General features: G+C 27.9%; 1 protein-coding gene across 2 annotated transcripts; it reads left to right on the top strand.

Annotated features, from left to right (window-relative positions):
• Window positions 1-588: 588 nt before the first annotated feature.
• On the top strand, window positions 589-6,301 carry LOC109796326 (F-box protein At2g26850). 2 transcript variants are annotated; one of them, XM_020356008.3, is made up of 7 exons: window positions 589-1,149; window positions 1,240-1,301; window positions 1,723-1,895; window positions 2,445-2,519; window positions 2,983-3,161; window positions 4,141-4,226; window positions 5,015-6,301. In XM_020356008.3, exons 1-6 carry the CDS (start codon window positions 715-717, stop codon window positions 4,201-4,203), a joined length of 987 nt encoding a protein of 328 aa, XP_020211597.2. In that variant the 5' UTR covers window positions 589-714; the 3' UTR covers window positions 4,204-4,226; window positions 5,015-6,301. The 2 variants fall into 2 exon arrangements, with proteins under 2 accessions (XP_020211597.2, XP_029126768.1); XM_029270935.2 differs by having other exon boundaries at window positions 4,150-4,226.
• Window positions 6,302-13,133: the final 6,832 nt, after the last annotated feature.

A 13,133-nucleotide genomic window follows, 5' to 3' on the forward strand; every position in this document is an offset into this window, starting at 1 on the left:
TCCTTTTGATTGCAGATTTTAATTTATGAGAATTGAGCCTAAAACTTTGTTTCAGAGATGAAATTTAGTTTTAGTTAAATTAACAAGTTGATTCATAAAAAATATTCTGGATTTGATTTTAAATTTTTATTCTTAAATTTTAAGGATGGTTTTATAATATATGTGTCTGTGTCAGATAATTTTTCTAAAAATTTATGATATTTACATTTTATTTTTTAAAAAAATAAAAAAATAGGTTAACAGCGAGTAATGATTTAACAATCGGCCCCTTGATCCAAACGACAAAATTAACATGTAGGTTGGGTTCAATCATGTAGTCCATGTATATCTGTACATATAAACCACATAAAAAATATATATATATTTTGACCCTCGCAAGTAACTATAGTTTAATCTGAATTTAACGTTTACCTTAAAATACTACAAAGGAAGAGCCGGCCCAGCATGATAGTGACAAACATCAGACACAGATCATCACGTAAGCAACGAGGAATATGTCTCTTTTGGGACAACTCATAACAAATAATAATACTATAAGAAAACAAAAAGTAAGTCCATATATATATCTTTAAATGTTTTGGAAATAGGCAAAGGTTTGCAATTCCTTTCAACAACTCTGATGATCTTATCTTCTCTCACTTCATTCATATATAAGGGAAGCTCACAATAACCCTAGTAGTTACTTACAAATATTCACCCTTCTTTGACCATACCATGGACATTATTGGCAATATTTGTCTCTTGAATTTGCCAGAACCCATATTGGATTGTATTCTGAAGCTCCTTTCACCAATGGAACTCATTGAAATGTCTGAAGTGTGTACTTATTTAAGGGATAGGTGCCGAAGTGATCCTTTGTGGGAAGAGCATGTAAAGAAGAAATGGGGTAGAGTCATTGGTGGTGTTGCTTACGAGGAATGGAAATGGCATATTACAACAGCAAAGGAGAAAGGAATTGACCAACTTAGTCAACATGGCAATCAGAATAGATCACTAGGGTCTTTTTATGGTACTTGGCCTATGTTATACCTCAGGTCATATCTAGAAGATTGTAACCATCTTAGTAGCTCTTTGGCAAATTGCTTTATGATGACTTTGTATTTCTCTCTCGAGAATGGCAAGTTCTGGTTTCCAGCTCAAATTTACAGGGTAAACCTCATTAGCTTATGGGTTATATTAATTTTTTCATTGACAAATTCTTATTGGGATTCATTTACATTTCTTTCCTTTTTTTTTCAGGGATCATTGGCTCGTGACGCCTTAGTTAGATATAATTCCAAAACTGATAACTTTGAAGCAAGGTAAGGGGATAGGGTAGGGAAATAATTAGTGAGATCAATTTTGTTAACACGAGGAGTGACAGTATTACTCTTTTAGTTTGATAAACTACGCTCAATTTAGATAAATTTATTAGTAAACATCTGCAAAAGAAGAAAATAAATAGTAGAGTGAAGCAAACCTCTATAAAATAAAAACAGCTTATATATATCAACTTCTATATAGATATATCAGATGAAAAAGAATTCTATAAAAATTAAAGTTTATAAGTTTATTTAATTTATAAAAGCAGAAATTTATTTTATATCTCATTTTCTTATAAAAATATATTAAAATGGAACCTTAATATAAGATGTAAAGCATTTTTGTGAATTTATTTTTAATCATTATTCAAAAAAGTTTTATATCAATAGAAATTGTGAGTATACAATCTCTTTTTTGTAGAGAACAAAATGGGGGTTGGCACTCAGTTGGTAGCAACATCCAATGGGATATCCTTAGAGTTCCCCCAGTTGATACCCCTCCATGTGATCGACACATCTCTGATTGTTTACAAGACTTAAAGCCAGGGGATCATATAGAGATCCAACGGAAGTCAAGAAGAGAAATTGCTTATGGTAAGTTTAATTCTTGCCTCATTGCCTATTCCTGGTCAAATTTTAAGTCGGGGACTTTAGTATATAGGACTTTTAGGTAATCATCAAGTTTTTGTGCAAATATATTTATCATCATTTAAATTGCATGTTAACTTTCTATTCTACCATGTATGATTTCATGCATACTGAATTTTACTTGAATAAAACATTATAAATATTGCTTAGGATATATATGATCTGTTCTGGATAATATTGAAAATGTTACGTCAATTAAGTTTGTTATTCTCTAATATTAAGGAATTTTTGTCTAACTTATTTTTTTTATTTTCATTTTCTTTAAAAGACAAAGTTAGTTTAAACAAAATATAAATCTTGGAAAAATATTTTTTCTTCTTCTAATTATGAAGAAAACTTTAAAATGAAAGAATTTTTCGAAAAAGTTAACTTTTTTTTATTTATTCTCTTGTTATTTAATTTGTATCGAATTAGTTCTTTTCTCTCTGCCATGTTTTCTTCGAAAAGCTTTATCAATTTTCAGAAAGTAATGCCTAAATTACGAATGAGTTGCAGATTGGTGGTATGCTGTAATTGGTCACATGGAATCATGCAGTGAAAATGAGAAGTTGTGCCGTTGTGGCGACTCTGGTGAGAAATCTTTTTGCATTATTTGGCAAATTGGCATGCATGTCTCACATGACTTTAATATAATTAACATGTTAATTAGTTTGGGAATTTAACTCCACTATGACATGTTACTAATTAAACTGTGTTGGATATAAAATCATTCATGCATGTGTTCATGACAATATAGAGTTATATATATATATATAGCTGATCATTTGAGCATGTACTCCCTTTCCAAATTAAATCACCACATATATAGCGTGTGTTTGCATCTGCGTTGTAACGTGATTTTTCACGTTCAACCTGAAGCAACAAATACCTACTTCTACTTAAATTTGGATGCAAACGTAGAAAGAGACAACTGAATTGCGTTTCAGAATGAAAACCAAACACACACATAGTTGCTGCTATTTTAACCATTGTTTTAATTAGATGAATACCTCGTGTGTACAGTGTACTTAATTAACATGCTTTCGTGTGACAGAGAAATTGATCGTGGAGTTCAAGCAATACTATAATGGATCAAGAATGAGACGAGTAATGCTACTCAGAAATGGGGAACAAAGTGGAGAAACAACTGCATACTATGGAGGAATTAGAAAGCTTCATAGTGCGGAAGAGATCCAAAGATGGGAGAAGCTCTTGCCACCACATCAAACTCCTGTATATATAGCTTGACCTTTAATTGCTGACTCTGGGTTTAATAACATATCTTTTGATTCATCTAAATTAGAACAATGCAACATAATTAAATGTACTAATAAATATTGGTTAGAAAATTAATTCCGACTAAATTTAAAGTTTGTATAAGTAAAAGGCCCTTCATTTTAGAATTTAGACCCCAATAATATTTTTTACTTGTTAATATTTTTTTTTTACACCACTGGTTAATATCTTTAAATTAAGAATTTAAAAATAAATGTTGATGATCATGCATTAAATAATCATATATCTCCATTAGTATGTCCATTTATTTATTTGTTATAAAAGTCAACAACTTACTATAAATACATAATTTGTAATTAAATAATTGTATAAAGATATTTTACGCTAATAATGTATTACTTATTTTCTCTTACCAAATACTAGTAAGAAGTAATATTAAGAATAACTAAATATTTTCATCTAAAAATAGCTCCTATTTTTATTAAAATTATCTTCATACAAGCACTAATTAGATGATAATATACTTAATTAATTTTTTTAAATGTCTTGTTGTAATATTCGCGTTAAGCTTATGTATATATTGGATTGACCCAAATTTTTGTCGTTATTTTGATTGTTAATTAATTTTTTAAGCACTCATTATGAGTTAACTATATTATTTAAACTGTTCTTAGTTATTTTAGAGGAATCACTCCCTAAACAAAGAGGAGCCCCATTCTTGTTTAAGTGGTCAGCTTTACCTTATGCATGCGATACTATAGTATACTACAATACACATTTTTATTTACTTTTTGGTTGTTGAAGAGAATATAAGAGTACATGAAGAAAGGAGAATCACAGTTCACAGAATGGATATAAGCATTTTTATTATGATTTCATATTAAAATATATCAAATAATGCAACAAAAAAAAAAAGTATTAAAAACACAGATATTTCAGATTCGTAGTTTAGCATAACAAATATTTACATATACAGTTTATACAGATGGGGGCGCGCATTGTGTGTCGGGGGATGGCACCACGAAGAGGAGTTCAATAACTACATTTCAAGTTGTTATTAAGGTAAGATTATGTTTGGATATATGTTTAAAAGTATTTTAAAAAATATTATAAAAAATAAAGAGTATTTTTAATAATTTTTTTTTAAAAAAATACTGCTAACTTGTATAAAAAAAAAATTAAATATTGGTTGTTTTGTTTGTTACTAAAACCTGATGACTAAATGAGATCACAAATTAATATGTTAATTAGACGTAAGAATGGGAGACAATAATAATATTATATAGGAAATCAAAATCCTTGTGTGTTCTTTGTAAACGTGAAGCGTCTCTTGATCGTAGGGAAATTAATACATAATAATTATGTGTATTATATCATACATTCTCTTCTTTTATTCTTTTTGTCATTTTTTATAAAAATTTAAAAGACTTACAGAGGAACTTTCTTTGGAGTGAGAAGGAAGAGGAGTTTAACATGGGTCTATTGGGATCAACCATATGTAGGCTAAAGGAGGGATAGGAGATTAGGAGTCTATTGTCATTTGTCTTGCAAGGTTTAACATGTAGCTCTTTTATTTTAAATATAAAACGTTATCCAAAATTATTTTTCAAATCTCATTTATTATTGGGCCAGCTCTAGAAGCATGATGGTAGTCAAATATCTCTACAACAATCATGTAATCTTTCATGCACACCCTTACTTTTAGGAAATAGAAATATCTATGCATGGATGGCATACAAATAAAAGATAACCTGATGCAGTGAAGAGAAATGTTTGATTATTCAAAAATTCTACTATTCATTTTGAAATTTGGAGGAAGAAATAACTGGTCACATTAGGTTCTCTTGCAGGTTCTCATCTTGTATTTGGATAAAACGTCAAAGGTGGTAAGGTGTTCAAGTTGGCTTTCCCATGGAGACTAAAGAACACTTTCTACAACATACTAGAGGTCTTTGTGGTAAGAAAATTGACATGACGTGGTGGATAGCTCTTGTGTGGAATCTTTGGGCACTTGAAATTTCAATTTTTTAGGAATAAAATTCTTAAATATGTACTTGAATTAATTAAATTTAGATCTTGAGCATAGCTATATGAAGACTTTTATTTCTTTTTCATTTTATGAGTGGTATATGAATCCACATTGGTATGTTTGAAGGACATCTAATGACAATAGTTATACATTTTGTCATAATCTTCGTAAGTGCTATATGATGGTTGATAGGCTATGTGGAGTAGGAAAGATGTATATATTGAACAAGATATATGCCTTTCTGAACGTGGGTGGGTGGGATATCTTTCTACCCCTATGTTATTTTTGGTTGAAAAAAATATACACTACATAATCTAACGTGCAAATTTCAATTTTGCATTGTTGCATATAAAAAATGAAAATTTATTTCTCTTTATTACTTCAATAATCAATTAATGGTGAACTAAATTTTGTTAATTAATGTATAGATTTATTTTTAGAATTTAGTTAAAATATATTGACTTGTAAATAATTATCTTATCATTTAATAACATATTGTTAATGACTATTATAATAATTTCAAAATTTGTATCTAAAATGATTTGTAATTGTATGAAAAATAAATTATTTTTAATGTTATCAATTAGGGATGAGAATAAGTTATAATTTTTTTTCCAAGGCTAATATTGATTAAAAAAAAACATAGTCTAGGTTTCATTTGTTTATTTACTATGGGCTTTTTTAAAAGTTTGATTTGTCTTACATAAAAGTTTGGTTTGATCTAAAAGTCTTTTAATAACCTATTTTGTAATAAATTAACACAAAGATAAATGTGAAAATAGTTTATTGAACTTTATAAAAAATAAGTATATATATTGAATAAATTACACTCTCGTCTCCTCTTTTGAGATATACAAATTTTACACTATCCTTCTCTCTTAAGATAGAAATTATAGCTCCCTCCTTTAACAAATTTCAATATATAACCCTTTGTTCATTTTTAAAAAAATTTGTTAAATTTTCGTTACAAAAAAAATTATTCCTAAAATAACCTTTATGTACACTAAAATGAGTCACATATATAAATATTACATCACTTTCCCTTCTTGTGCAAAAATAAACATTTTCCTTCTTAAAAAATTCAAATATGTTATAATATAATAATTTATCTCATAATTTATATATTTAATTGCTATTATAAAATTTTAGCTTAACTATATTTTTAATCACTACAAAATGAGCATGTTTTGCTCCCTATGAAAAGTTTATTTGTTAAGTATATCCCTTTAAAATTTGAAATTATAGTTTTAATTTTTATTATCATATGACATTTTTAACAACTTATGTATTCATTAGAAGGTTGTGTGAGTATCACAAGTGGTACCGTCATCTATGATACTTTATCTACATGTAACACTTCCAAATATCTTTATAAATCTTTAAAGTAAGTGTTATAATATACCTTAAAATAGTCATTAGGAATAAAAATTAATGATTTTAAGTTTTTGAGATAAAAATATTATAAAAAAAAACTTAGAGGTAAAAACCAAAATTTTCTTATTTTATTGAGACAAAAAATAATGTTTATAAATTTTAAAAGGATAAAAATTTTAAAAAAATACAGAGATCAAAATTAAAACTTGTTCATTTTATATAATCAAAAAATATTTAAGTCTAATTTTTCTTTATAAATTTTGTTAAATTAATTATATATTTTAAAAATATATTTTTCATTATTGATTTTATAAAATATTTTAAAGTTATATATCAAAATGAAAATAATATATATATATATATATATATATATATATATATATATATATGTGAGTATAATAAAATCAAAGACAAATATTAAACTCATTTTGTGTGTGTGTGTCTATTACTAAGAGATAAAAATATAATTTATTTGATATTTTAATATATGAAGGATGAATAATGTAATACTTACTTTTCTTTAAGGATGAGAGGGTAATTTATATTAACAATATTAAATTAATTAAATTAAATTATATATTTAACATAAGAGATGAAAATAAGGTAATACTCTCATCTCTTAAAAAAATAACATAATTTACTTTAACTTATTCATATGATATAAACATTTTTTTATTGTCTAATTTGACATTTATGATAACTTATTTAAGGTTTAGAGATTAGGATTTAATATTTAATATCTAAATATAAACAATACATGATACAAATTTTTTATATCATATATTATGTTTATCTCAAATATATGTAAAAATAAATAAACAAAACCATATATAAGTTGTTGTTTAATATAAGTAAATCTAAACTAATTTTACTTTATTTATTTAATGATATGATAAAAAAATGTTTTTTTTATTTAATTGATATTTATATTTTTAATGATTCATTTTATTTTTATATCAAATTTTAATAAATAAAAGTTATTTTTAAATAAAATAAACGAAATTAAATAACAATATCTACCTTTTTCAATTCATTTGTCTTTTCTTCTAATATTCAAAATCAGGATATTATTTTGCAATATGATATATCGATAAATAAGACATAAATGTAATAATTTAATAAACTTATAAAGTGTTACTCTAGATCAACACGCTTAACATTTAAAAAAAAATGAATGTATGATTTAAACATATTATACAAACTTAATATATTAATCATACTAAAAATATATTTATTTGAATATGTCGGCTTATTTTAGACCTAAAAGGTTTTCATTAGACTGGACAATATTAGAATCAAGTGTTAATCATGTGTGAAATTTGCTTCTTATTTAATTTATTGTTCTGAATCGGACTAAAAATTAAAATTTTCTCTTTTTTATTTGATTAGTTAAAGTCAACTTTCTTCCTATCTTATGCAAAAATACAATAAGATACGAAGAAGGTAAAATTTTGAGATGTTATTTTAGCCCTAAGTTCACTTGGCCAGCTATAATTGCCCTATTTTTTTCTTGTTGACCTAATAAGGAGTTTAAAAGCCCCAACCCGCACATCTCATTTAATAAAGAGCTTGGGTCAAGTTTAAAGGAATTAGTCTACAAATTATGTCTATTTTAAATTTTTTTCTTTTTTTAATTATTCACAGGCAAAAAAAAAAAACTTTGATCTCAATCAAAATAATTTCAATTTAGGTTTAAGTACCTTCAACTCAATATTGACTAACATATTTTCAACTAGGTCTCAACTAAAGTATTCTAGCCTTGTTTAAAATATTTATAGTTTAATTTTTGATAAAGTATCTTTAATTCAATTTTAAGAAAATTAATTTTATCTCGAATTTAATCAAAGTATCTTTAATTTTGCATTGACCAAAGTATTTTTACCATACTCTTAATCAAGGTAATTTCAACTTAACCTCAAGAGAAGTATCCTAACTTAACCTTGATCAAAATAACTTCAAATTAACTTTAGCTTAACATTAATTAAAGTATTTTTATTTTGACTTTAACCAAAGTATTTTCACCTTAACTTCCACCAAAGTAATTTTAACTATGTATATCAACCAGAATATTTTCACTTTAGTTTGGATTAGAGTAATTTCAACTTAATTTCAACTTAATTTCAACTAAAGTATTTTTATCTTTGACTTGATTAAAGTAAGTTCAACTTAGATTCAATTAGAGTATCTTTAATTTGGTCTCAATCAGAATAATTTTAACTCGATTTCGACCAAAATATTTTCACCTCAACCTTAACTAAAGTAATTTCAACTCAACCTTAATCAAATTATTTTAAGCTCAACCTCGATAAAAAAAACATTTTCATTTCAACCTCAGGTCATTGTATCTTCAACTTGACCTCTGTTGAGAATTCCGTTGAAACACTTTTGTTATAATTGTAAATCAGTTTAATTATATCAACGGTCTCAAACACGGCAAGTATACCGGCCGTTCAAGTAGTAAAATTATCGTATCCACAGGGATTAGAAGGTAACATAAGCATTTATTGACTATTCGTGACTAAAGAATGATTCCAAATTCATAGTTTGTCATGCAAGTTGAATCAAAAGTTATGACTATTGGAATGAAAGCTATAAAAATATTTGTTTGTGAGTGGATAAGGGTAAGAAATGGTATAATAGTATTGTGAGGTTGTGGGGGTCAGACTTCACCAAACGTTACACTAATGAATCCTTAATCTCTTGTTATATACATTGCTCAGTCAACCCATAAGTTTACTCAAACTTAATCCCTTAGAGAAAGAGCTTAGGTGCGGATATTGAATATCAATCCCTTAAGTACCCAATACCTACACCCGCATTACAGATTAGGGTTTAAGACTACTAATGGGTCAAGCTCTATCCCTAGATACAATCTCCACTAGGCATATGTTCCAGAACTAGTTTCAATGGTATTTTTCAATACTCAATGGAACCTTAAATCATGCAAAGGGTGATCAATCCAAAGCAAACATTAAGCTTAGAAACGTACACAACAAAGAATGAAACAATACATATATATATATCATTAAAAACGTAAGGATTACAATAGAGTACGTTGGTTACATCTAACCTCACAAAAATGGATAGAACCACTCAACAATGAGGGTAAATACAAAATAGAGATGGAAGAGGAAATGAAGAACCGAAGGAAAGATCCACACACGAACGTTCCCAAGCTTTGAGAATCCCTTCTACAGCTCCAAGGAGGCGCTCCTGCGTGAATGGGGAGAAAAGTCCCCGAAAATGCCTTCAAATACGAGCATGGGGAGTCAGATTAGGGTTTACGCGCCCGGCGTATAAATCGTTGCGCCCGGCGCAGGGCCTTCCAGTGAGGTCAAGTATTCTCTGCCTCAGAACACGCCCGACACAATTCCTTTTGCGCCCGGCGCGCATATTGCTTGCAAAGACGAGGCACTCTGTTCTTCTCAAGCCCGGTGCGGGTAATGTTGCACCCGGCGCAGCCACTCTGCTCTGCTCCCTACTCCTTAGATTTCCAATCCTAAGGGTCTTCAATCCTCAAGTCTCTAGCTCAATACCTGCACAAAAATGAGGTGTATTAAGGTATTGTTAGCTAAATTACGAGTTAACTATATCTGCACACAAAATGAATCAAAAAGAGAACAATTATGTTCCAATGGTGCAAAGGATGAGTGGAATTGTTCAATAAGTCTTGTCCAAAAAGAAGCATAATTGAGACTTAACAACCTCACACAAAGCATTTTTTTTTATCTAGATCTTGGCCAAAATATTTTTAACTTAATTCACTTAAGTTTACTACCCATGAAATTAGTCTAACTCTTTTTAGTTTTGGCCTACAAGGATTTGGATCAAGATCCATTTTAACTATTCTAGTTAAATTAAATCCTACAAGAGAGTTTTTACAAAATTAAATTAATTCAGAAATTTTTTTACCCAAATATTTATGCTAAATGAGAGCGGAGATAAGAAAACTCATGAAAACCATTGGTTCATGATAATTTGAATTCGCAAGAAAATTCAGCTTTTGGGTTCAAGAACATTAACTATGGAAATGGTTATCTTATTTGTTGTTTTTATTAAATTATTGATACTTAACAAAATTTACTAATATTTATTTAATTGTTAAGAAAATGTCTGTTTCGAATGAATCCCCTCTGTGATCAGTGTGAATATGAAAGCAGTGATTTAATTTTTTTTTTGGGTATGTAATATGTATAAAGAAAAAATAAAAAAGAACAAAATCACAAAAAGCAAACTAGAGTCTCAAAAACTGGACTTCTGTTTCCACAAGCCAACCCACGTTCCAAACATATTTTCAATCCTTTAACAAACCCAGAATCTTTCCCAGCAGTGATCTATCTATTTGTCTTCCTAAAACAATTTGGGAAAAATAAAAGGGGAAAATAAACAAGTTAAAGTTGAGTGTTCAAGAGTTAATGAACGGTGAGTTTCATTGAGTAAAACTGTTACTATAATCTAATATTACTATTAAAAGTATATATAGCATAGTTTTAAAAACCGGACCGGTCATTGAACCGGTTAATGTATTGGGTCAGTGGATCAAAGGTTGAACCGGTGAGTCACTGGTTAAACCGCATGACTCAATTTTTATTTATTTTTAATAAAAAATATTTATATTAAATATATTTATACTTATAAATTTTAATAAATTCATATCTTATTTTAAATTTAAATTTTTCTTATTTAAAATTATTTTTATTTTTATTTTGTAAAAAAATACATAAAAAAATTACATATTAAACGGTATATTAATACAAATTAAAAATATAAATAATATGTACATATATAATATGCTTGCAATTAATATCACAAAATAATATATGTAATATTTACATAGATATTGAATTATTAAATATATAATTTAAAATTAATAATATACTATAAAAGTTATTTAAGTTGTATATATTGCAAACAAATATATTATAACAAGTAGTCATTGTTATATTTAATAAGACTCCTTGCTTTTTCATTAAGAGATTCAATTTTTATTATTATTTTTGTGATTTATGGTCCCTTAAATTTTTTTTTAAAAAAATTATAAAAAAAAAGTAGTTGAACCGGTTTGACCCACCGGTTCACCGGTTGAACCGGAAAATTGACCGGTTCAATCCGGTTTGAAACGGGTCGACTGCATAACCGATCCAACTTCAGATTCGGACCGACTAGACCACCGATTCCCGGTCCAACCGGTCCGACCGGCCGGGTCGGTCCGGGTTTTAAAACACTGATATATAGTATACAAGGTATTAAGATCATAATCACTCATAATTTAATGGTGTGTTTTTTTTAACTGGTCACTCCAATTATTTTAAAATTGAGAATTTTTAAAGTATATCCACTCCCATTTTACTTTAATACCATTTTGAGTTTTTAAAGTAAAATATTACTCCTATGGATAAAAATGATAAAATGATTACTTTTAGGGCCTTTTTTGGGGATAATTTATTGATTTTTTATTTTGGATAAAAAAAAAGAATTCAATCTTTCTTTCTTTTGAGTTTTTTTTTTTTTTAATAATTAATGTGCAAATGTAGAATGGCATAAAGAAAAGTTAAAAGTAAATATTGAGTCTATCAGACAACCCCCTAAAACAATCTCAGATAATACATGTTCGAGAGCGACATCTACAGCCTTAAATAATCCTATAATACAGATCCGGTTCAAGTAAGGCCAAAACGATGATACTCACATTCACTAATATAAACGCTTGCATTTTGTGTGGTACTTCCAATGTGGGACTATATGTACCTCGTGGCATATTTCTAACTCATGTATTCATAGCCCATTTTCTGACAGAATTGATCTAACTATTGCGAATGCAATGCATGTGATGTTCAATTCTTCAATCTTCATTCCAAGGTGTTTCCTTCACGACAGCAACAGAATTGGTCCCAAGTCTTTGTCTTTTCTAGAAAAATAAATACAGTATTTGGTTTGAAGAAAGCAGAGGAGAAGGGAGTAGTTCTCATAAACTTTCTTGTTTGATTTAGTTTTTAAGAGGGTAGGGCAGGATACTGAAGGGCAACAAAATTTCTCTTCATCTAACTTTAGCTTCTCTTTAATATTGGGTGATTCGGGGGAGAAAGAGAGATTTTTAAAATATTTTTGGTATAATATCCTTTTTTTTTAATTTAATTTTCAAAATCTCTCTCCTCTCTTTCTCTCAATAAAATAAAATTTCTAACCTTTTTTCTCTTTTTTCTCTCTCTTCCCTTTGAACCAAACATACCATTTATCTAATTATGATCTCTCATTTTTATCTTCTTTTAATAACGATTCCTTCTTCATTAAATCTAAAGAAAAATTCTAACCTTTCATATGAACTTTAGCACTTCTATAATGTATATTTGTTTCTCTAATAACGTAAGTTTTATCTTCAAACAACATTTTGTAATCTTTCTCTAAACTAAAGCATACAATAGATATCAACATCATAACTATATATAAAATCTAGATACTCAAAAGACAAAAATAACCCGGTGCTACCTTGCAGAATTCGGACCTAGCCTTTACCTATATAATTATTAAGATAAACTTGTTTACTCCAACCAAAAGATTAATTATTT

This window comes from Cajanus cajan, chromosome 6 (genome assembly GCF_000230855.2).
Source record: "Cajanus cajan strain Asha chromosome 6, NIPB_CcT2T_4, whole genome shotgun sequence".
In the NCBI taxonomy this organism is placed as follows: domain Eukaryota; kingdom Viridiplantae; phylum Streptophyta; class Magnoliopsida; order Fabales; family Fabaceae; genus Cajanus; species Cajanus cajan.